This window comes from Canis aureus, chromosome 5 (genome assembly GCF_053574225.1).
Source record: "Canis aureus isolate CA01 chromosome 5, VMU_Caureus_v.1.0, whole genome shotgun sequence".
NCBI classification, from domain to species: Eukaryota; Metazoa; Chordata; class Mammalia; order Carnivora; family Canidae; genus Canis; species Canis aureus.
In genome coordinates, this window is record NC_135615.1 from 37,657,788 (window position 1) to 37,682,423 (window position 24,636).

Sequence of the window (24,636 nt, forward strand, 5' to 3'; positions counted from 1 at the left end):
TCTTACAGAACCATGTTACCTTGGGGTTACAAAACTCTTTTCACTGTTATTCAGGGGAATAATAATAAAATGCCAGGTTGCAAGTATAAACATGATCATTCTGTGCCTATTATTGTAAATCAAATTTTACCTTTCATCAGAAGCACAGAAAACATTTTATACTGTCAGCCACCTCAAGCCTCTTTAGGAGTCTGTTTTTATGTAACCCTGGGATGACCTGAGGTGGTGGTTGAGCTGCCCTGACCAGAGAAGCCGGTCACACAGGTGATCTGACTGCTTCTCCTTACATACCCAACTGACCATTTTCCCTGAGCAAAGCACTAATTTGATCTAAGCATAGCATTGAGCTTAATGATATGGGCTCAGGGCTGCAGTTGCCTGGGTTCAAAGATTGGTTCCATGACATACCATCTGTGTGACAGTGAAAAGTCACTTAACTTCTGTTATCAGTTTCCTTAGTTTTAAAATAGGGATGATCATGACGGTAACTATGTTTTAAGGTTCTGTAAGGTTTAGCTTAGTCAATATACAGCATTTAGAGTAAGGCCTGGGATGTGGCTAGCACTTTAACGTTTATTTATAATTGTGCTTTTAGTGTAGTAGCTCCTAATTTGTTTTTGACACTAAAGCCCCCATTTGAAAGAAAAACCAATTTTTCAGATTCCCATGTGATGATTATAGACCTTTTATTTTTTTTTTTAATTTTATTTATTTATGATAGTCACAGAGAGAGAGAGAGAGAGAGAGAGAGAGAGGCAGAGACACAGGCAGAGGGAGAAGCAGGCTCCATGCACCGGGAGCCCGATGTGGGATTCGATCCTGGGTCTCCAGGATCGCGCCCTAGGCCAAAGGCAGGCGCCAAACCGCTGCGCCACCTAGGGATCCCAATTATAGACCTTTTAAAGATCTGCATGGTGAGCAAATACATAATGACAAGATGCTAGTGGGAATTCAGTGATTCTTCTATATTAGAGTGGGGCTCACCACTGTCCAGAACTACCTCAGAGTTGGGGCAGGGCTTTTCCTTCCACATTGCCACCCATTTGTGTGTCAAGGCTTGTTTCAGAGGTGCTCACGAATGGTGGCCATTGAAAAGTTGACTATTAACATCACGCAGGTGGGATGAGTTCAACAAAGTCTCTGGACACCCACTGGATGCCCCAGTAATGCATGGGAACAAGGACTGTCACTGAGAGAAGCCTGCTGGTCCCTCCATTAACCAGCATGTTCTGACTCATTCCTGCTTCTCTACTCAATGGTCTATCCACACGTGAGCCCTGACCTCTGTTCTAGGTCACACATCCCATTCTCTTCTGGCCTGAGGCTCCATCACCTACTGTGCTTGGGGATAGGCAATGGAGGTAAGTTTCTTTCCCTCTACCATTATGTCATAAAATCTAATCCCGACTTCCTTAGGGTGTTCCCCTTTAATTCTGAAGGCAGGAACTATTTTATTCTCTCTGTATTTCTGCTACAACAAACCTAATTCTCTTACAGAAGAGTGTAATCACTGATGAGGAACTGGTCCTAATCCTGCATGTCACCATTGTATGACACTGGTCAAATCACTTCACCCCTTGGTGCACCAATTTCCTCATCTGTAAAACTGGGAGACAAAATTGCCTCAGTTATGAGGTCCTGGGTATTTAAATGAGATCATGCATGGAGCACCTCGGTGGTTCAATCAGTGGAGTGTCCAACTCTTGATTTCAGCTCAGGCCATGATCTCATGGGTCATGAGATCCAGCCCCAAGTCAGGCTCTGCTCTCAGTGAGGAGTCTGCTTGAGGATTCTCTCCCTCTGCCCCTCCCCCCACTAGCATGCACCCTCTCTATCAAATAAATATATAAACATTTTTAAAACCCACTAAAATAAATAAGTGACATAATGTATGTAAAGTACTTAGCACAGTGGAGCGCTGGGTCCACGGGGTAAGCTCAACTTAAAAAACTAGACAGGCACATGAAACTGAAGACACAAAAGTCTATTGCTTTTCTTGAGTCTGAAACCAGAATTTTTTTTTAAAGATTTTATTTATTTATTCATGAGAGACAGAGAGAGAGAGAGAGAGGCAGAGACACAGGCAGAGGGAGAAGCAGGCTCCATGCAGGGAGCCTGATGTGGGACTCGATCCCAGGACTCCAGGATTACGCTGTGGGCCAAAGGCAGGCGCTAAACCGCTGAACCACCCAGGGATCCCCCTAAAACTAGAATTGATTAGAAAACTCTCTTTATCCAATCCTGACCTCAAAACTGGACTGTAAATATTTAGTCCAAATTATTATTATTATTATTATTTAAAATTTTATTTATTTATTCATGAGAGACACAGGGAGAGATAGAGGCAGAGACACAGGTAGAGGGAGAAGCAGGCTCCATGCAGGGAGTCTGAGGTGGGACTTAATCCCAGGTCTCCAGGATCAGGCCCTGGGCTAAAGGCGGCGCTAAACCGCTGAGCCACGCGAGCTGCCCTAGTCCAAATTATTAACACTGCTTTGAAATTCTCTCTTCTATTCCCTTCATCCTGTGACCTCTGACATGAGGTCATGACATGATGTCATAATTTACCTCCTGCTCTGATTTGTAAGAATTTCCCAAGTTGGTTCTTAGGCTCCCTCACTTTTTGCATCTAGGAGGTCACTGGCAGGATTCATGGTCTCACCTGTGAACACTCAAAGGTAGGGTTGCCATACATTTTGCTCTTGCTTTTACTTCCTTTGCCTAACATGAGTAATGATATTAGTGAATGGCTTCATAGACTCTTCTTCTATCTTTGCATCTTTAAGGAGCATGTTTCTGGTTTGGGTCTGGTCTGGACAGTATGGAAAATTATGAGTGATTATTTGCATCTCAAAAGTTGTCCCTCTGTCGCAGTCAGGTAAGCCCCTTCAATGTCCTGATTTTCTTCTCTCCTGAGTGCATGACCAGTTCTGTATTTTGTGGGGCTCAGTGTAGAATAAAAATAGAGCACTTCTTATTGGAAAATTAAGAACTTCAAGATAGGCATAGGAGAGCATTAGACTAAGAGCAGGGCCTTTCCAAGCCTGAGGCCTTCCTGAGAACAGGGCCCTGTGAGACTACACAGGTGACTTACCCATGAAGCCAATCCTGCCTGGAAGGCAGGGGTGGTAAAGACCTTTTGAATCCTGTAGGCTTGGATTAGAGGTTTACCCTTGAAAATTACTTTTCTTGGGGGAGAAGTATATGATATAGAGGACATAGGAGCTTATTAGATCATTAGGGCCACATTAGTTTGATGGTTTCCAGGAACCAGAACCAACATTTCAGCATCCCGCATAAGGACTGACTACCTAAAATTTTTTTATTGAGATATAATTCACATATCCCCAAATTCACCCTTTAAAAGTGTACAGCCCAGTGGTTTTTTTTTTTAATTTTTATTTATTTACTTATGATAGTCACAGAGAGAGAGAGAGAGGCAGAGACACAGGCAGAGGGAGAAGCAGGCTCCATGCACCGGGAGCCCGATGTGGGATTCGATCCCGGGTCTCCCGGATCGCGCCCTGGGCCAAAGGCAGGCGCCAAACCGCTGCGCCACCCAGGGATCCCCAGCCCAGTGGTTTTTAGTATAGTCACAAAACTGTGCAACCTTCACCACTATAGGATTTTCATCCCCCAAAATTAACCCCATATCCATTAGTAGTCACTTCCCATGCACTCCTGTCCCTATGGATTTGCCTGTTCTGGACATTTCATATAACTGGAATTATACAATATGTGGCCTTTTGTGTCTGACTTTTTCACTTAGCATAATGTTAAGGTTCATCCGTATTGTAGCATTTATCAGTATTTCACTCCTTTTTTATGACAGAATAATATTTCATTGTAAGGATGTACCATATTTAGTTTATCAATTTATCTAATGATGGACATTTAGGTTGTTTCAACCTTTTGGCAATTGTGAATACTGCAGCTATAGTGAACATTTATGTATACTATATGCAAATAAATATGTACCAGTGTACAAATGTAGTTGTGCATATGTGTACAAGTTTTTGTGTGAACATATGTTTTCAACTCTCTTGGATATATACTTAGGAGTAGAATTTCTGGGTCTTACTGAAACTCTGTGTTTAACTTTTTTTTTTTTTAAGATTTTATTTATTCATTCATGAGAGACACAAAGAGAGGCAGAGACATAGGCAGAGGGAGAAGCAGGCTCCATGCAGGAAGCCTGATGTGAGACTCGATCCCAGGACTATGGGATCACACCCTGAACCAAAGGCAGACGCTCAACCACTGAGCCACCCAGGCATCCCAACCTGTCTTTTTATTATAGCCATCCTAGTGCGTGTGGTTTCTCATGGTGGTTTTGATTTGCATTTCCCCAATGACTAATGATGTTGAGCATCTTTTCATATGCTTCTGAACCATTTGTATGTCTTCTTTGAAGAAATGTCTATTCAGATCCTTTGCCCATGCTACAAACATGGTTAAAACTTAAACACATTTAAAACTGGATTGTCTCTTTTATTGTTGAGTTACAGAAATTCTTTTTATATCCTGAATATTAGATAAATGATTTGCAAATACTCCTATTCTGTAGGTTGTCTTCTCACTCTCTTGATAGTGTACTTTGAAGCATAAACATTCTTTATTGTGTTGAGTCCAATTCATCTATTTCTTTCTTTTGTTGCTTGTGCTTTTGGTTTCGTAACTAAAAAACTCTTGCCTGACCCAAGTTCATGAAGACTTATTCTCACATTTTCTTTTAAGAGTTTTACAGTTTTAGCTCTTACATCTCGATCTTTGATCAATTTTGAGTTACTTTATGCATATGGTGTGAGGTAGAGGGCATGTAATTTTAATTCCCTCTCAGCCTCTCAATAATCACCTACCATTTGGTAAATTCCCCAACAGCGGGGCAGCCCCGGTGGCGCAGCGGTTTAGCGCCGCCTGCAGCCCAGGGCGTGATCCTGGAGACCTCGGATCGAGTCCCACGTCGGGCTCCCTGTCTGTGCCTCCGCCTCTCTGTCTCTGTCTCTATGAATAAATAAATACATAAAAAAAATCTTTAAAAAAATAAAATAAATTCCCGAACATCTCTACGTTTCAATGTCCTCATTAATAAAATGGGAATAATCATAAGGTTATGGTGAAGATAAAGAGAAAATGTATGTAAAGCACTTAGCAAAGCGCTTGATGCGTCCTAACTGCTCAATAAGTGCGGTAATAACAATGGGGAATGCTCTCCTAGAGGAGGTACCACAGAAATGGGCAACCTGCTTAGTCGGCCCGGAGGAGCAGGTCTGTCGTGGATAGACCATGGCCTCCCCTCACCTCTAAGGGTTGGCAAAACTTCTAATTCCCGAGCGCATCCCGGAACTACTGAAAAGAAGGAGCCCCGGGGGCACAGAAGCTGCGTTTGTATCAACTTGCTCTGGCGCGTAGTTTCCAGGGCCGCGTGTGGGGCGCGGTGACGGGACCGCGCCGGCAGCGCCGCCTTTGGCCTGCAGGGGGCGACCGAGGGACCGGGGCGGCCACGGCGCCTGCGCGAAGCCCACTCCTCGCCGGGCCGCCCCAGCCGGATCCGCCCGGCTCAGCTGACAGCTCCCTACGCGGAAGAGGCGGTGCGAGCCCTGGTTGAGCCGGGCGTCTCCGGGCCGGCCCGGCGGTGGCGGCGAGGGGACCCGGGCTAGGGCAGAGGGCGGAACTTTCTGGCTCGGCACGGCGGAGTGGCCGGAAGGTACGGTGTGGACCGCGCTCCGGGCGCGCGAGGCGGAGGAGAGCGGCCTGGCCGGGACTGCTCGGCGGGCCCGAGCCCCCCCGATTGCGGACAGGGCGTCCCCAGCCGGGCCCGGCCGAGATCCCGCCACCCCCCGGGGGCGCTCCGAGGGGCAAGGGCAAGGTCCAGGCCCTGCTCGCTGGGGACGGCGCTCTCGGCGCGCGGGCGCTGGGGCAGGGAGCGAGGCTGGGGCCGGGGCTGGGGCCGGGGCTCGGGCTCGGGCTCGCCGGCCGCCCCGCCTGCAGGTGAGTCGCGCCCACGACGACTCAGCACGCCGGGTCGTGCGCGGGGGCACAGGCGCGGCGGCGTGCCGACTCGGGAGCCGGGGCCGACCCCAGCTCTGCAGTTTGCACCGTGTGGCCTGGGAGGAGGAGGAGGATTTCCCGAGGCCGGAGGGGAACCCGGCGGCCCAGGGCTTCCGTCGCCCGGGTAGCCGCCTCCCGTGGGCCAAAGCCAGTATGAAACCCGAGGTCTGCCTCTCGTCTCGTGGCGCCGGGGTTTGTTCTTGCTCCTGGGTCTGAACCCAGATTTAGTTCTATATTAGCGGTGTGACCTTGGGCCGGAAAGAGACTTAAACTGCCCTTTTTTCTCATCTGTGTAATGGAAATATTAAGAGGGACTTGCTTCATGGGGCTGTGGGAATCTAACAGGAGTTGATACGTTTAAAGGGCTTAGCACAGTGCCTGACTCACGGAAAGAGCCCCCTGAGTGTTACTTTTCTTCGTGTAACTGTGACTCCTGCTTCTAGTGGGTTGTGGCAGAGCAGCCCCTGAGCCTTACACTTCGGGTCCCCAACTCAGCACACTGCATCTCACGCCAATTCAGTTACGGTGTTTTGTTTTGTTTTGTTTTTTAATCCAGTGTCAAACACTAGGCACTGGTAGATGCTGAGACCAACACACAGATGCAGAAGACTTGATCCTTGCCCTTACGGAGCTAATTAATGGAGTCTGATAGTGCAGGTTCTTCATAAACCGCTCAAATGCAAAGTGGGATGTGCTAATGCCCTAGGAAAGTTACAGTAACAACAACAACAACAACAACAACAACAACAACAAAAAGCTTGCTGGATTTTGGAAGGCATCATCTCTAATTGAAAATTTCCACATAGAATAGGGGTTTGGGACATGAGCCTTAGAGGCCGAGTGGATAAAAATGAAAATGAAATGTAGGTCTGCCATGTGCATTAAGGGACTGGGACCTGATGGCAGGCAGCCTTAGAAGCTGGGGTGTGGTGGGGTAGGTATGAGGAGCTATTTAAGGGAAACACTGGGAAAAAAAAATAAGGGAAACACTGCTTGGATTAGAGCTTCTCAGTCCTAGGCACACTTAGGAATCATCTGGAGAGCTTGGAGAACTACTGATGGCTTGATTTAATTGCTCTAGAATATGGCCTAGGTATTGAGAGTTTGAAAAGCAGCTCCCCAGGTGATTCTAATGTGCAGACAAAATGGAGAACACTGACCTAAAACCAGAATCATTATAAATTCATCTTTCACCCTGTTTATAAATGTTTAAACAGGAAGAAACAAAATTATATTGTCACCGGGCACTAGGTCTGGTAAAATTGTTTAAGTAAAATAGTATAGAAGGACCTAATATAATATACAGTAGGTGCTCAATAAATGTGAATTGATTCCAAATTTCATTCTTAGTTTATTTGGGAGTCACACATCTGAGAATCTGGTTTCAAAATTACTGTTTTGTATGACATTTTTGCATGTGACTTCATAGTGTTCTTAGGTTTCCCCATAACCCATCTATGGACCACCTTCCTTTTCCCCCTTATTTCTCGTTGAGAAGTCTGGCTCTAAAACTTTCAGAATAGAACTAAAAACTTGTTTTAAATATCTTTCTGTCATGGTTAAATTGACCTAATGTTGAATATCCCTAGCAGGATTAATTTATTAGCAGGTAATTCATTAGTAAGAAATGAAGAAATAGAAGAAGCTGAAGAGGAAAGAAGAAACAGAAGCAGACCCAGGAAGATGTTTAGGTGTTTGTTATGGGACTTGATGTGCTCACTTCCCATATGACCTTGGTATTCCACCTCGGCTCCTCCCAGGGCTGAAGGCAGTCAGATAAGGCTTGTCATTGCTGATGACTTGCAAATACCCCTTTAACCACGTGGCTCAATTAGGCTTTCCTAAAGAAATACACAGCTGTAGATTGGCATTGACTATATGTCAGGATGTATTTGACTTAAGTGGTAATAACAGAAATTCAGAATTTAAATTTGGAGATTGAGGGATCCCTGGGTGGCTCAGTGGTTTAGCGCCTGCCTTCTGCCCAGGGAGTGATCCTGGAGTCCCACATCGGGCTCCCTGCGTGGGGCCTGCTTCTCCCTCTGCCTGTGTCTATGTCCCCCTCTCTCTCTCTCTCTGTCTCTCATGAATAAATAAACTTTTAAAAAATCTTTAAAAAAAATAAATAAATTTGGAGATTGTCCTAACTCCATGTTTTGTTTTTTGTTGTTTTTTTTTTTTTTTTAATTTTTCTGCAGATGGCAGGATTTCTATAGTATCTCTAGTATGAGTTCCAGATCTTGGCCTTGTATCCAACAGTATCAACAGTCTCAACACCACCTTCTGGAGAATAAATGGGATTTGCATGAATTCCAAATTTTGAACTGAAAAACAGACTGCAGTGTTAATATCCTTTTCTTCTGGTTGTTAATAACAGGTACTAACCTCAATGGAAATATGTCACCGTGTTCTATTTGGGATAGGGATGAAGCTTAAGCAAAACCATGATCCTCTGTTGGCAAAAAAAAAAAAAATTGAAAACAATCATTTTATATAAATTTGTTCAAATTTTATAGTGTCACCTTTAATAATGTCTTAACTTTTCAGTTGTATACATTTCAATTTTTAAAAAAAAATCTTATTTATTTTTATTTATTTATGATAGTCACAGAGAGAGAAAGAGAGAGGCAGAGACATAGGCAGAGGGAGAAGCAGACTCCATGCACCCGGGAGCCCGATGTGGGATTCAATCCCAGGTCGCCAGGATCGCACCCTGGGCCAAAGGCAGGCACCAAACAGCTGTGCCACCCAGGGATCCCTAATTTAAAAAAATTTTTGAAGGCATATTTGCAAATCCACTTAATAGTCCAATATTTTAATTGACAGATCAGTAATTTTTTGTTTTAATGAATTTTTATAGATTCTCATTACATATTTTTCTGTATACACATTATCTGAAATTGTGGTGCATCTTTCAGTTGCTGCACTTAAAAAGCATCAATTTTACATTTTAATTGTAGTATATTTTCATTCCTACTTTTGCCTAAAATAATGGTAAGTCTTAGAATTGTTTTGACGGACTCTGGTAGTATTTTTAAAAATTTAACGTTTCTTTGCTGCATCCTTAGTTATCTAACCCTCTCCTGTAGTATCTGCCCCTGAAATGTTCTCTAGAACAGGGTGCTCTCAACTGGGAGCAGTACCCCTTCTCTGCACCCCTGGTTGGGGAAGCACATTTGGCTATGTTGAGGGGGAGGCATGCTGTTGGCATCTAGTGGGTTGAAGCCAGGGATTCTAGTACACATCCTGTAATGCACAGGACAGCCTCCCACCACAAAGAATTATTTGTTCCCGAGTGTCAAGAGTGTTGAGGTTGAGAAAACTTGCCCTAGAGGTTTCTGTACATTTAAAAAACTCATTGATTTTTAGGAAGATATCACATGTATTTTAGTCTTCTGTGAGCAAGGCACTTAGCTAGATTTGGTGGGCAAATCAAAATAATTTGTGATTTGTCTTTTTTTTTTTTAAGATTTATTCATTTATTTGAGAGAGCGCACGCACAAGCAGGAGAGGGAGAGAGAAACTCAAGCCAACTCTACATGGAGCATGGAGCCTGATGCGAGGCTTGATTCCACAACTCTGAGATCACTACCTGAGCTGAAGTCAAGGGAGTCTGATGCTTAACTGACTATGCCACCCAGGGACCCCAATGATTTGTCCTTTTTTTTTTTTTTTAAAGATTTTATTTATTTATTCATAGACACAGAGAGAGGCAGAGACACAGGCAGAGGGAGAAGCAGGCTCCACACAGGGAGCCCGATGTGGGACTTGATCCCAGGTCTCCAGGATCACACCCCAGGCTGCAGGCGGCGCCAAACCGCTGCACCACCGGGGCTGCCCTGATTTGTCCTTTTTAAAAAAAAAATTTAAGGGCGCCTGAGTGGCTCAGTCAGTTGAGCATATGCCTTCGGCTCAGGTCAATGATCCCGGGTCCTGGGATCCAACCTCATATTGGGCTCCCTGCTAGGTGGGGAGTGTGCTTCTTCCTCTGCCCTTTCCCTCTGCTCGTGCTTTCTCTGGCTCTCTCCCTCTCTCTCTCAAATAAAAAAATAAAATCTTAAAGTTTTTTTAAATCATGCTTTTTTTTTCTATAATTTTTTTTTAAGATTTTATTTATTTATTCATGAGACACACAAAGAGAGAGGCAGACACAGGCAGAGGGAGAAGCAGGCTCCATGCAGGGAGCCTGACGTGGGACTCGATTCCGGGTCTCCAGGATCAGGCCCTGGGCTGCAGGCAGCGCTAAACCACTGAGCCACCTGGGCTGCCCTAATTCATGCTTTTTTTTTTTTTTTTTTCTAAATCAGTGATATTTAACTGATGAAGGCAGCAGTTAGAAGCACCACAACCGTCATTTTTGAAAAAGTTATTGCTATTGCAATGCTACTGGAATATTAGATATGTCTATCATATCTAGTTTAGCAGAAAAGTGGAAATATGGAAATAGTGATTAATTCTTTGCAGTTGTTTGTAAGGAACTTTACCTTTCTTTTTTTTTTTTTTTTTTGGTGCCACTAGGCTTGTCCAAACTCTGTGCCTTTTCTGTTCTTAACTAATTTCAATGATTATCTTCAGCTCTTCAGAAAATTAAATGTCGTCAGAAGATCGAGAAGCTCAGGAGGATGAATTGCTGGCCCTGGCGAGTATTTATGATGGAGATGAATTTAGAAAAGCAGAGTCTGTCCAAGGTGGAGAAACCAGGATCTATTTGGATTTGCCACAAAATTTCAAGATATTTGTGAGCGGTTAGTTAATAATATTCTCTTAAACAGATTTTTATAAATGTTATTCTCAATTTCTTAGTGTACCTCAAACTTACTATCTTGTGTTTGTAGGCATTAGTGATAGATGGTAGTACTACAGACTTAAGGCATGTTTCTGTTTTAATTGAAAATTGGACTGAGAGTAAATAGTTCTCAATTTGATTCGCCTTTTGACCACCGAATTGGGATATTATCCTGCATATTTCATGCATTCTAATTTTCTAACTAGCAGTTTATCAGCTATGAGTCATTGGCTGTTAAATAGGGATAATAAAAGAGAAAATGACATAATGTATGTAAAAATGCTTGGAAAGTTTTAAAGTCCCGTGGTGGTTGTTAATATTGTTTGGTTTCCAGAATCATTTCAACTACCATAAACCTGTGACATATGCTGTTATTCTGTGACCTTTTGCTTCAGAAAAAAAAAAAAAAAACCAAACTACTTTTGATACAAACGTTCACAGAAGACTTTGATGCACACTTTCTCAAAATGTTTCTACTATAAAGGCATTGAGTAAAGAAAGTAAGTGTGATTTTTTAAATGAAACTTTGATTACGAGAATGTTGTGTGTTGTATCTTGCCCTCAAGCCTGAGATCATTGTGTTGGCACAAATTCTCCCAAGTATGATTCATGAGTAGTTGGCACATGCTGCTCTAAGTAGGTCATGGCTCTTTAATAGAAATAAACATCCTTTTCTCTAGATTGTGTCTGTAATCATCTACTGTAAAACAACAGAAGAAAACATTGTTTATTACTTATTAGCTAGTGTTAGGAATTGTACTCAAAAGTATACACGAGAATAAGTTATGTGTCTTCAGAAATATCATGGTGCTTAATAGATTTTTCAAGGACTTACGATTTTTTTTTTTAAAGGTGGTGGCTATGAAGTTAAAATAAGGAAATAGAAACTGCTTTGGGGGAGGGTTCTTCTCCCCTCAACTAAAGCATTAGTCCTTCTTGAGCACTGTTCAACAGTAATGGACACTCAAGTGTTGACCAGCTGATTCTTTCTAATCTTTGTTTTTGGTTCAGGCAATTCAAATGAGTGTCTCCAGAATGGTGGCTTTGAATACACCATTTGCTTTCTGCCTCCACTTGTGCTGAACTTTGAACTGCCACCAGATTATCCATCCTCCTCCCCACCTTCATTCACACTTAGTGGCAAATGGCTGTCACCAACTCAGGTTAGACCCGAAACTTAATTTCTCCTATCCGTTTTTAGAAACTTAAAAAACCATCTTTAATTGAAGACTATCTTGATGATCTTGAATTCATTGCATGAAGAACAAATGGCTTTGGTTTTGTAATTTTTTTTCCCCGTGCCTTCATGAATCCTAATGGTAATGAATTGAAAGTGTTTGGTGTTGTAGAAAGGAATGACATTAATTAGGATGACTAGTCATTATGAATTGCAGTAGGAATCATTTTTAATCAAGTATATATATATATATTTTCCTTATCTTGCTATTTTTCCACTTAATCTGCTTTGTAATAGAGATTATAAGGTCCTCCTAATTTTCCTTAGATGTTGGTATTACTTTTTTCCCTTAGTTTCTTACCATTCCTTAAATGAAGATTTAACTATAATTAGGAGGACTAAAATTGAGCTGATGTAGTTAGAATAAACACATTTCCTAAGTCAACATAATAAGCACTTTTATTTTTAGAGATCTGTGTATTAATAACAAATGTTGACTGGTCTCCCACAGATGTAAATGTACACAAATAGAAATGCATAGGATTCCTATATTTCCTATTTCACAAGCCCTGTATTATGAAGCCTTCATTTCCTCTGGCTTACATATCCTTTCATAGTAATAGCCTCAGCTCTTGATTGAGACATAAATATGACTTGAAGGTAATATAAAGTACTCTGGGATAGATAATGGATCAATAGCAGCTACTTCTCTAGAAGTCGTGATGAAGATTGATAGGCTGATGTATATTAAGACAAAAGCTGTCAGAGTTACTTGACCTCAAGGAACAGCTTGTCAGTTTTTCCCTTTTGATCATGGAGTTTTCATTCCACCCCACTGACCAGTCTAATCTTTCAGATGAGAGTGCTTTTGTAAAATTGAGCTTATGATTTAAAAACAAAATTAAATTTTAAGTTAGGCTGATACATGTCTAATAAAAAAGGAATATTACCTAGCATTCTGATATCTGTGCCAGAGGCAATACATGTAATATAGTGAATTATTTGCCCAAGCATATCAAGGCTGTTTGACATTTAGATCACTGAGAGTTGACTAAATTATTTAGATACTGATAATCTCATTTCTTCAGAGAGCTCTTGATACTTTATATCCGTACATGTGTGTACATGGATACACACAAGCACAAACAAGGACAGATTCACTGTGTGTGTGGTTGCAGTTTCAGATTCCAGCCAAGTAGCATCTACTTACTGCTGGCTTGTGGGAGTGTGGGAAAGGAGAGTTGTTCATTATTTTATGTGTTACAGCTGAAATTACAGTAGGATTCTCTATCAGATGCATTCTTGTAATTGATGTTTTAATTGGCCTCCTATTCCTTCCTGGTTCAATTCTTGTTTGCTGGACCCTGATTCCTTGGCATTGTGAATCTCACTTCTTTGTTGGACTTGGTGGCTCAAATAGTACTCAGAGCTCTCCTTTTAGTATTTATTACATTTTACACATTTCAGCAAGTTTCTCAGAAGTATGATGATCTTATAAGCATATTCATGTCAGTGTGAAAAAGTATTTTGCACGGTATTTAACGTAATAAGTTTTTAAGATCAGGAAGTGTTTAAGTTTGTCCCTGTGTAGGGTGTGGTAAATGGCACTACACAGAGCAAGGAACAGAAAATGTGGTCTTACCACTTGTTATTTAAATTTACAAAATTTGTCTGCATCTGGAAGGCTTATTTTTTCTGTTTAGCTAAAAAGAAAAGCTGCTTATAATTCCTGAGCTCTACTTACCAATATTTTACATTTCTAATGGAAAATCCTCTTATATTTGGCTTTCAAATTGAACAAACCACCTTTAAAGAGAAAAGTCAGAGTAGTCTAAACTTTGGTTGCTTAGCTTAGGAAGTGTAAGCTTTCCCTATGGCAGCAAAACCCTGTTGAGAGCTTATAATCAAGTCCAGGTTCCATATCATTTTGTCCCCCTCCATTAACCAGGATCTGGCGTAAGCCCAGATTGCTTAGTTAACACTAGCTTGTAAATCTGACTAACAAGGATTCTGAGGTTGGATTCTGTTAGAATCTTTCACATGAGTTGGCTTTTTGTTAGGACTGAAAAAGTTAGAATTAAAAAGTTGGGTGATATTATTAAGCTGCTCTAATCATTATGTAGCATACCTATAGGACTAGGACTCCAAAGGATAGAAGTAGTTCATTTTAGGGTTGTCTGGGTGGCTCAGTGAGAAGGATCTGCCTTTGGCTCGGGTCATGATCCTAGGGTCCTGGGATTGAGTCCCAAATCAAGCTCTCTCTCCACAGGGAGCCTGCTGCTCCTTCTGCCTCTCTCTCTCTCTCTCTCTCTTTGTCTCTGTCTCTCTTTCTCTCTCTTTCATGAGTAAATAAAATCTTTTTTTTTAAGTGGTGCATTTTAGAGTCACATCTCTTTCTCCTACATGAGAATATGTATCAATACTTGAACAACCAAGAATAGAAAAAAAATCCTCCATTTCAGCTGCTCATGTGTAGACCTATACTCTTAGAGCGTCCTGCCATTTCTCTTGTTTTCAGGATACTCTTTTTAGCTTCTGACTGTGTGTTCTGCTGTGACTCAGTGTTGTTGAATAGTGTAAGAAGTGCCCCAGTAAGAATATTGGTGTTTTTTACAGCACACTTTATCAGAGCAGTAAAAAAAAAAAAAAAAAAAAAAAAAAAAAATTAGGAATTGTAAGGGCTTCACTTAGAAGTTAAAAAGATTGCAAGAGAAATGAAGAGTTGACAGTATGATCATCTTTCCATGCTCACTAGCACCCTCCTGTGCTCTCTCCTAGCTCTCTGCTCTCTGCAAGCACTTAGACAACCTATGGGAAGAACACCGTGGCAACGTGGTCCTGTTCGCTTGGATGCAATTTCTTAAGGAAGAGACTTTAGCATACCTGAATATTGTCTCTCCTTTTGAGCTCAAGATGGGTTCTCAGAAAAAGGTGCAGAGAAGGACGGCTCAACCCTCTCCCAACACAGAACTAGATTTTGGAGGAGCTGCTGGATCGGATGCAGATCAAGAGGAGGTTGTGGATGAGAGAGCTGTACAGGATGTGGAATCGTTGTCAAGTCTGATTCAGGAAATCTTGGACTTTGATCAAGCTCAGCAGATAAAATGCTTTAACAGTAAATTGTTCATGTGCAATATCTGTTTTTGTGAGAAGCTGGGCAGTGAATGCATGTACTTCTTGGAGTGCAGACATGTGTACTGCAAAGCCTGTCTAAAAGACTACTTTGAAATCCAGATCAGAGATGGCCAAGTTCAGTGCCTCAACTGCCCAGAACCCAAGTGCCCTTCGGTGGCCACCCCTGGTCAGGTAATCCTCTACTCTGCTGATAGCTGCCTCCTGATTCTCTTTCATAAAGGGAGGCATCTTCTCAGCAATTTCCTTGATGGGGCTCATCAGGGTAGGGTGAGGCCTTGAAGCCTGCCCACCTGCAGGTAGTTTCAATATGTCCATCAAGAATGCCTTGGTCTTCCTCAATGATTGAAGCAAATGTAAATACTTCCTTTGCCGGCCTGGGCATGAGCAGTTCTTGGCAGGGATGAGTGTCAGAAAAATTACTGTAAAGTGTTCTGTTGAGTTACTTGCTTATCTGCTGGATTCCATCAACCCTGGAGAATCAGTAACCCGCCTTTATGTGACGTTGGGATCTGAATGGTTAACAGAATCAGGGACAGCGTATTTAGTTTGACTTTTCTAATCAACTTTATTAAGCCGTAAATGTACCCATTTAAAGTGTACAGTTTGCTTAGCTTTGACACATATGTAGGCCCATGTAGCCACCATCTCAATCAAGGTATAGTCTCAGCCACATTTGGTTTGTTTTTGAAGTGAGACAGTTTTAGTTCATGTGCATCTAGTTAGCACCAACATTTTAAGGATCTCCTCAGAATCAGAACTGGCTGGGAAATCATCACATTTATGTGTTTTATATTCCCTCCAGGTCAAAGAGCTAGTGGATACAGAGTTATTTGCCCGTTATGACCGCCTTCTCCTCCAGTCCACCTTGGACCTGATGGCAGATGTGGTGTACTGTCCGCGACCGTGCTGCCAGTTGCCTGTAATGCAAGAGCCTGGCTGCACCATGGGCATCTGCTCCAGTTGCAATTTTGCTTTCTGTACCTTGTGCAGATTGACTTACCATGGGGTCTCTCCATGTAAGGTAACTGCAGGTAAGTTGTAACTGTGTGAACTCGATCCTTCTAGCCTCTACACACCACCACTCCTCCCACCCCTCTGCCCCAAGAGAAAACTAACATTTTAATCCTCCAGTTTGAAAGTGTTCATTCAGCAGATTTTTTTAAAAATTTTTTCTCCCGTTTTCTTTTCTTTTCTTTTTTTTTTTTTAAAGGTTTTATTTATTTATTCATGAGAGACAGAGAGAGGGAGAGAGGGAGAGAGGCAGAGACACAGGCAGAGGGAGAAGCAGGCTCCATGCAGGGAGCCCGATGTGGGACTCAATCCTGGGGCTCCAGGATCATGCCCTGGGCTGAAGGCAGGCACCAAACCACTGAGCCACCCAGGGATCCCCTCAGCAGATATTTTTGTTTCAGTTATTGTCCTAGGCTCTGGAGATACCCTCATGGAATTTATATTTTAATGGCAGAGATAGGCAAACAAAATAAAAAGAATATTAGATGGTTGTAGGTGCTGTGGAGGAAAAAAATAATAAACCAGGGACAGGATATGAAATGTTCTGAAGGGGAAGTGGTTTGGGATTTTACTTAGGGGAAAAAAGGGAAGACTTCAGTGGCAAAGTGGTTTGAATAAAAGGCTTGAAGGAACCAAGGAAACAAGCCATGCAGATAGCCAGGGGGAACATGCCAGAAAAGGAATGGCAAGCTAATTTCTGTCTATGAACATGGGATAATGTAGCTTCAAGTTAACAAATCAGACTGTCTTAGCTGCTACTCTTTTTCCATGGCACCTATGTCTGATCAGTCATCAAGTTCTTTATCATTGAGCCCAGGGAAGCCACAGAATGTTCATCAACACTTAGCGCTTCAGAAAGCCACCATTTATTGAAGCGGGTACAGGAGGTGCAACTATTTGCTAATTCTGATCTAATAAATAAGGACTGAGAAATCAGGCCTCAGACCTCAGTTTAACTAGATTTCATGGGTTAGTTTTTTTCAGGCTAGCAGGGGTAATGATAATAGCTATTTCATAGGGTTATTTGAAGGATCAAATAAACTATCGTAGTGCTACTTGAAGCTCGTATTTTTACACTAGTCTGTGATAAAAGAAATTGAGAGTGAGAGCTAGAAAGTTACAGTGATTTCACAAAATAATTTTATGTCAGATCTAATAAAAATTTAAGCTTTGTTTCTTGTTTTTAAAATAATTTTTCTAATAATTCATTTGATTATATTTTGCAAAAGTTGGTCCCTGATAGGCAGGAGGAATAGGTGGCGGCAGGTGTGTGTGTGTGTGTGTGTGTGTGTGTGTGTGTGCGCGCGCGCGCGCGCGCATGCAGAAAACTGGTTTTTCACCATAAACAGTTTGAGAACTGGGCTGATCCATTTAAAATGCAAAATGTTAACCATTAATGCCATTATTACTATAGTTACTATAGCAGAGTGTTATTATCTCCCAAGAAAGTAACCCTAAGAGGAGAATGACTGGATTCTTCCAGTTGCCTAGAGCAGAGTCTTGTAGTGGATATGGGCAGATGGGATGGAGGATTCACCAGAGTATAATATAAGCCTTTGCTTTAGACTTCTATAACCTTATCTTGAGAGGCTGAAGTACATTTTAGGTGTTTCATAGCATTTGTGGAAGAAGTCAGAGAGGCTTGGGGACTTTAACAAAATTAAGAATTCCTTTCTTGGGATGCCTGGGTGGCTCAGTGGTTGAGCATCTGCTTTTGGCTCGGGTCGTGATCCCAGGATCCAGGATTGAGTCCCACATCGGACTCCCTGTGAGGAGCCTGCTTCTCCCTTTGCCTATGTCTCTGCCTCTCTCTCATGAGTAAATACTCATGTCCCTCATGAGTAAATAAATAAAATCTTAAAAAAAAAAAAGAATGTCTTTCTGTATCTGTCTCTGTAGATCTAGCCATAATTGATATTATTCTATAAAATACATGAAATACTAACAATTATTTTGAGAACATTAGAGCAATAATCTTTGAAATTCTCAAGAAATCTGGGAACACAAAAATGCTTTGATTTTTTTTTTTTTTTTTTTAGAAGGATAAAAATGACAAGATAAAAAGGTACGTGTCTGCTACATCTAAGTAGAGGTGATGGAGCCATGGAATGCACAGTACAGAGAAAGAAATCTTCCCCCCAAAGATCAACTACATAAAAAGGGAGTCAGACTAGTAAATAAAATAATTAGAACAACGTTGAGAGAGGTCTTCAATTAATCTTGTTGAAAAATTAAGGTGATAGAATGTGAACAAAAGTTTTTGTCTATAAGTAAAGCCCTTGAGAATGGCTGCCTGCTGCAGCTGAGTTAAGTGATAGAACAGTGCAGTGAAATTGAAAAATATCAGCGGAAAGGTTGAAAGGAGGAACTTTACCTGTGGGTGGTAAATTTCAGTCACTGACTTTTTTTAATCTACAGAATTGAATAGTCTTTGCTCTTAAGCCAAAGATGCTTTGTTTATTTGGTAGGCCTTGTTATTGTCAAGTGTGAATGATGCTGACTTCGTGGAAAATCAGTGTGTGTTTCAACCTGTGACTTCTAGCTAAATCAGTCTTTAACTGTATGCTACTAGTTGCTCAAACATGTCAACATTAATAAGTCAGACTCAACAAAAAAGATGACCTCTTATTCTAATGCCTTGAGCAAGTCCCACTTCTCTAGCTAGAGCATTCTTTTATATTCTTTGTCATTTGTACATGTAATATTTTTACCTACTTAGTTCTAACCTAAATATGCCTTTTTCTGGATTCTGTAATGAGTATTTTAATTGAGTTATAGCCTGCTCATAAGTTTTTAATAACTAAATATTGTCATTAATTGGTTCTTTCACATGTGGTTGTTCCCTTGGACATTTAATTTGTTTGCCATTGTTATGTGCATCTCCATGCATATAACTTTACTTTAGATTATTTCCTCGTGATTAAACTTCCAGTAATAGCATTATTGAATAATCAAAGGTTATAACCATTTTTTAATGGTTTTTAGTCAGCTTTGGAAAGTTGTATAAAAGTTAATTTTCCATTTCACTTTCCAGAGAAATTAATGGACTTACGAAATGAGTACCTGCAAGCAGATGAGGCCAATAAAAGATTTTTGGAACAGAGGTATGGTAAGAGGGTGATTCAGAAGGCACTGGAAGAGATGGAAAGTAAGGAATGGCTAGAAAAGAACTCAAAGAGCTGCCCATGTTGTGGGACTCCCATAGAGGTAAAGGTTTGGGCCAGATTTGGCAGACAGACTTACAAGCTTGTTACGATTGCCTTAAGAAGCCTATTAATTTTATGACTAAGAAAACACATTTATTAAGCTTTCTTACTTATAAAATGCAAATTCACTACCAAATATTGTTAATGATCCTAAATGTATGTAGACTTACCTTTTTAAATGCTTTCATAGAGTGAAAATTGTCCTCACATTGTATTCACATCAAATTTGAATATGTTATGGAGAGCCCTAGTGGAGCTACAATGAACTCTTAACTCATCTACATGATAAAAAAAAAAAATCAAGCTTGACTTCTTAGAACTATTTATCCTGGAAATTAACACACCTGCTTATTAAGAAGTATACACTTAGGAAATGAAGACATTTTCCTGTTAGTCTGAGCCAAAATAGACATTTAATTAAATCTATTGCTTCTTGACAAAATCGTAATATGTTTTAAATCAGAATATAACTTGGCATTTGATGCTCCTGTTTTAATCCATTGTATCCTAACTGAACCAAGTGGTGGTTCCCCAGTTACTTTGTTAAGGAAACTGGCATTGTGTTTAACCACTTTAGGCATGCCTCGGCACGTTACAGTGGAGGATTTGGTACCAAATGTTTACTTAGATTTATGTAAAAAGTTTAAAGTCACACATATTAAACCCAAACATTTTTTTAACCCAAACATTTTTAATATTAATTTACAAGTTCAGCTAATATTATACATACTTGGTTTGAATCTACTATTCATCGAAAAGATTTTGTGAAGTATCTAGTTGTAGGTACACCTGCTAAATATTTTCTGTATTTCACTTGTAAAGCAACAGAGTAAGCATGTAATAGTCCCTGCATGAGGAAAAAGGAAGAGACTGGGAGACCATTGTACTCAATCTTTTTAGCATGTGCTTTTCTCTTTTGTTTTTATAGCCTTGATATTTTTCTCTATCTTTCCCACCAGAAATTAGATGGATGTAACAAGATGACATGTACTGGCTGTATGCAGTATTTCTGCTGGATTTGCATGGGTTCTCTCTCTAGAGCAAACCCTTACAAACATTTCACTGATCCTGCTTCCCCGTGTTTTAATCGGTATGTATACACAGTCCAGTCCCCTTGGTACTTCATTTGTGGACCACTTTGCTTAGAGAATTCTCTTACATATTTTTTTTCATGTATGTGGACTTTCTATTTTCTTGAAAACGAGTTAATGATGAAAAATGTGCTGTCTGGAAATTTTATTTTTTATCCGCCTCAATTTTTTATAGTGAAACTGTTCAAACATACAGAAGAGGTGAAAGTTGAAAGAGTATGATTAGTAGGATACCATCTATGAAGATGAACAAGTGATAATAAAATTCTTCTATATAACAAGAATATTTAAAGAAATTTAATGATGATGGCATATTTTAATGTAATAAACATATTTAAGGATGCCTGGGTGGCTCAGTGGTTGAGCATCTGTCTGCCTTTGGCTCAGTTGGGTGATCCCGGAGTCCCAGGATCGAGTCCTACATCAGGCTCCCCTTGGAGAGTCTGCTTTTCCCTTCACCTATGTCTCTGCCTCTCTCTCTGTGTTCTCATGAATAAATAAACCATATTGAAAACTTCCCACTTATCCCTGAAAGTATCTTTTAAAGCTGTTTTACTGAACCAGGATATAATCAGGTTCAAACATTTTACTTGGTTCTGTCTCTTCAGTATCTTACTATAGAAGAGTTTTGCCCACCTTTTTTCCTCTATGTTAAGGAAAAACATGTTTCCTCTATGTTGACACTTTAGAGAGTCCAGGCCACTTGTCCCGTGGAGAACAGCTTGATTTCTAGAGTTTTATTTCTCCCTGTTGTCTTTTTGTTAGTTTCTCTGTCCTTAGTTTCTCTGTCCTATTTCCTATAAATTGGAAGTTAGATCTAGACTGAGTTTGAATAGATTTAGAGTCACATTTTTGACAAGAATACATGAGGGTTGATGTGTACTTCTTATTGATCACATTAGGTCCATAATGTCAGGCTGTCCCAGGTTAGTATGCTGCTCAGTTCTATTTGCTACATTGTAAATGTAAGTTTTCTTTTTCTGTTATTAGTAAGTAATCTCTGGGGTGGTTTCTTGGCACAGTGTGAATATCCTGTTTTTTCAACAGCTCTGATTTCAACATCAGCTGATGATTTTTGTTAAAAGACGTCTGTATAGTATCTACAATCATTGATGTTACTAAATTATAAGAGAAATTGAAGAAATAGGATCTTTCCATGAGCCATTATAAATCTAGTGTTGAAATTGCATAAATTTCATTTTATTTTTTTAAATTGCGTAAATTTTAGGTAACATGGGAAAGTAAAACAAATTGGCAGCTATAAAACATACTGTTGGAGAGTGCAAGGACAATGAAACAGAGAGTATAGTGACTCACATGTAATAGAGTAATGGTGGTTTGAAAGAATTCCCCCTTCTAGATTGCCTGACTCCCCAATCCTGGCTTAATTCCATCTACTGTATATGTGTACACTGAGTATCAATTTTTTGATACCCATTTTCCGTTATTGTTAATTCTTGGCCCTAGAGAATTTGGATCTGAAAAGGGCTATTCTTGGAAACTTTAAGACAGCTTATTCAGGGGCGCTTGGATGGCTCAGATGGTTAAGCATCTACCTTCAGCTCAGGTCACGATCTCTGGGTTCTAGGATCAAGCCCCATGTTGGGCTCCCTGCTTAGTGGAGAGCCTGCTTCTCTCTCTCCCTCTGCCTGGTGGTCCCCCTGCTTGTGTGCTTGCTCTCTGTCTCGCTCTCTCTCAAATAAAAAAATAAAATACTAAAAAAAAAAAAAAAAACTTGTTCAAAGGGAGCCATATTTCAGCCCTCCTTGGTGTAGTGATTAAAGGAAAGGAAAAGATGGGGATCCCTGGGTGGCTCGGTGGCTTGGCGCCTGCCTTTGGCCCGGAGTGTGATCCTGGGGTCCTGGGATCGGGTCCTGCGTCGGGCTCCCTGCGTGGGGCCTGCTTCTCCCTCTCCCTGTGTCTCTGCCTCTCTCTCTCTCTGCATCTGTCATGAATAAATAAATAAAATCTTAAAAAAAAATAAATAATAAATAAATACATAAATAAAGGAAAGGAAAAGATACACATGTTATCAGAAGAATGCAGAAAGTAATTTTGAGAAAAGGAAAGAGATGATACTAAGTTTTTCCCAAGTGCCTATAAATGTACCTTATTTTATGCTTCTAGGTTGTTCCATGCTGTGGATGTTAATGGAGATATTTGGGAAGATGAGATTGAAGACTAGTTAACTCCTACTGCTCAAGATAAGGAAGTGGAATGGTTTGCCCTAATCTTTTGTCGAGTACAGAAAATAACTGCAGGATATTTAGGGTACCGTTAATTCACTCTTCCTTTGTAGAAGATGTGGAAGAACAAGGTTTATATTTTCGTGTGGTACTACTGATTAAGGCACATTCATATGTTTTTCATTGTAACATAGAGAAAATTATAAGCCAAAGGTTCAGAAAATGAAAACTAGAGAATATTAAATACTACAGTGTGCCCGAAGCTCTGAATAGTTAAAAAATAAATATTTATTTTCTTCCCCAAGCTTTAGGTAAGGAAAGGAGTCAAGAGTTAAAGACCTTTTTACCTGAAAACATCCCTCTAAGACATGTGGGAGTCCCCTCAGTATTACTCCTTAAAACTGGGATGGGTAGAAAGAAGCCTTATTAAAATTGTACTGAGAGCCTGATCTCATTAACTCCATGTTACATTCCTTTCAACCTAACTGCCAAGTTAGTATTCTTTGGAGGAAGCCCTTTATTCTGTAACTGATTGGATGGCCCAATGTCATTTTGATCTACTGCTTTTCAGAATAGAAATTTATAGATAATTTGAAAAATATTTTTAATGCCACAAACACTGTGGGTCACCTGGTATTTATTAGTGGTGTGCAGTCCACTGGTTTTGAGCCAAGTCTAGAATTTCATGACACTGGCCCAGAAGAATTTGAGTCCCATTCAACTCTTCGGGGCTGTAGAGCCTAGATGCAAGATGACTTGTCTTTGCTACCTTTTTGTTCTACATTCTCTCCCTTTCCTCTTACCCTACCTTCCATCAGTGAGGACAATTTTAATATTAACTCCAGCAGCTCATATTTTTATTTCTGCTGAAGTAAGAGAAAGCCTAATATATTCCCAAGCTGAACAAGCTGTACTTTCTTTAATTACCTCCATTTTGAACTCCATACCATTGTAGTTCCAGCCTTCATTTTCTGAATTCTTTTTAAAGGTCTTTTCTAATGAGCTATGGAAATTTGGCTTCCTACCCCTTTTTGTAACAGCACTGTTTTGGGGGATAATTTTGGCTTAATTCCTAGATCCCTGTTTCTGGGTTTTGATGGCTTTTTGAAAAATTGTCTTTTCTTATGGTTTGGTGAATGGTTTGGTAGCAAAATAAGATTTTTTGAAAAAGAGGACAAGAGGGATACAGCTGCAGCTGTGAACAGTTCTTTTTTCCCAAATTGTCATTGAAAATTGGGGAATCACTTTTCACCATTTTATGCGTGTGTATCCAGAGTCAGCAGGGACTGTTTCTGGATTGTCAATGAGGCTGCTTAATCTTAAAAATAAAAATAATTTAAAAATTGTCTTATAATTAGAGCAGAGTTTCTGCTACTCTGTTGCCAAGGCATCTGATCACATTTTTAAAAACAATATGGCATGTAACACGTATTCTTAAAGTGAGCAGAAAAAAGTCATGGAATAGCATTTCTTCTCTTAACCAGACTCATGACTGAACCTAGCTTTTAGTGCCTCTATTTTGTTTGGACCATATGGCTCATGAGCTTTCATTTTGCACATTTTATATAAGAACTAAAGAATAAGTTAAATAAGAAATGGAAATTAAAATAGTTATACACAATACACCTAAGAAGAGTGGCTCTGTGATTGAATAGGAATTCAGTTGAAAAATTTTTTTAAGTAGTAGCCACTCAGAAGTTCCCCAGTTCATGGACTAGTTGGTATTTGCTAGAGGTTATTTTATTATTTTAGGCTTTTGCACATTATGTTGATGACATAGTGGAAATAAGAAAGCTTCATAATGAAGGTTTGCGAAAGAAATGGGATATTTCTCTTTCTTGATGATTTTAAAAAACACAAGTGGTTAGTCTCAGACTTGTTTGTTCATCTGAATGTTTCATCCTTTTTCCTTAATTTCATCCTCTTTCATGCCATTTTAACAAAGACAATAGGGCTTGTGAAGTCTTAATTTTGAGACATGAGTTATGCAGTA

The 24,636-nt window shown here is 40.4% G+C and overlaps 1 protein-coding gene across 8 annotated transcripts; it reads left to right on the top strand.

Moving 5' to 3' along the window:
• The first annotated feature begins 2,570 nt into the window (after positions 1-2,570).
• RNF14 (ring finger protein 14) lies at positions 2,571-24,266 on the top strand. Of its 8 annotated transcripts, XM_077897624.1 has the most exons (10): positions 2,622-2,678; positions 2,787-2,878; positions 8,250-8,428; positions 10,627-10,796; positions 11,849-12,000; positions 14,793-15,320; positions 15,952-16,180; positions 19,195-19,367; positions 20,326-20,456; positions 22,585-24,266. In XM_077897624.1, the coding sequence occupies exons 4-10, from the start codon at positions 10,643-10,645 to the stop codon at positions 22,640-22,642; spliced, it is 1,425 nt and encodes a 474-aa protein (XP_077753750.1). In that variant the 5' UTR covers positions 2,622-2,678; positions 2,787-2,878; positions 8,250-8,428; positions 10,627-10,642; the 3' UTR covers positions 22,643-24,266. The 8 variants fall into 8 exon arrangements, with proteins under 8 accessions (XP_077753751.1, XP_077753750.1, XP_077753754.1 ...); XM_077897625.1 differs by lacking the exon at positions 2,787-2,878 and having other exon boundaries at positions 2,571-2,678; XM_077897623.1 differs by lacking the exons at positions 2,622-2,678; positions 2,787-2,878 and adding an exon at positions 5,540-5,707.
• The last annotated feature ends 370 nt before the right edge of the window (positions 24,267-24,636 follow it).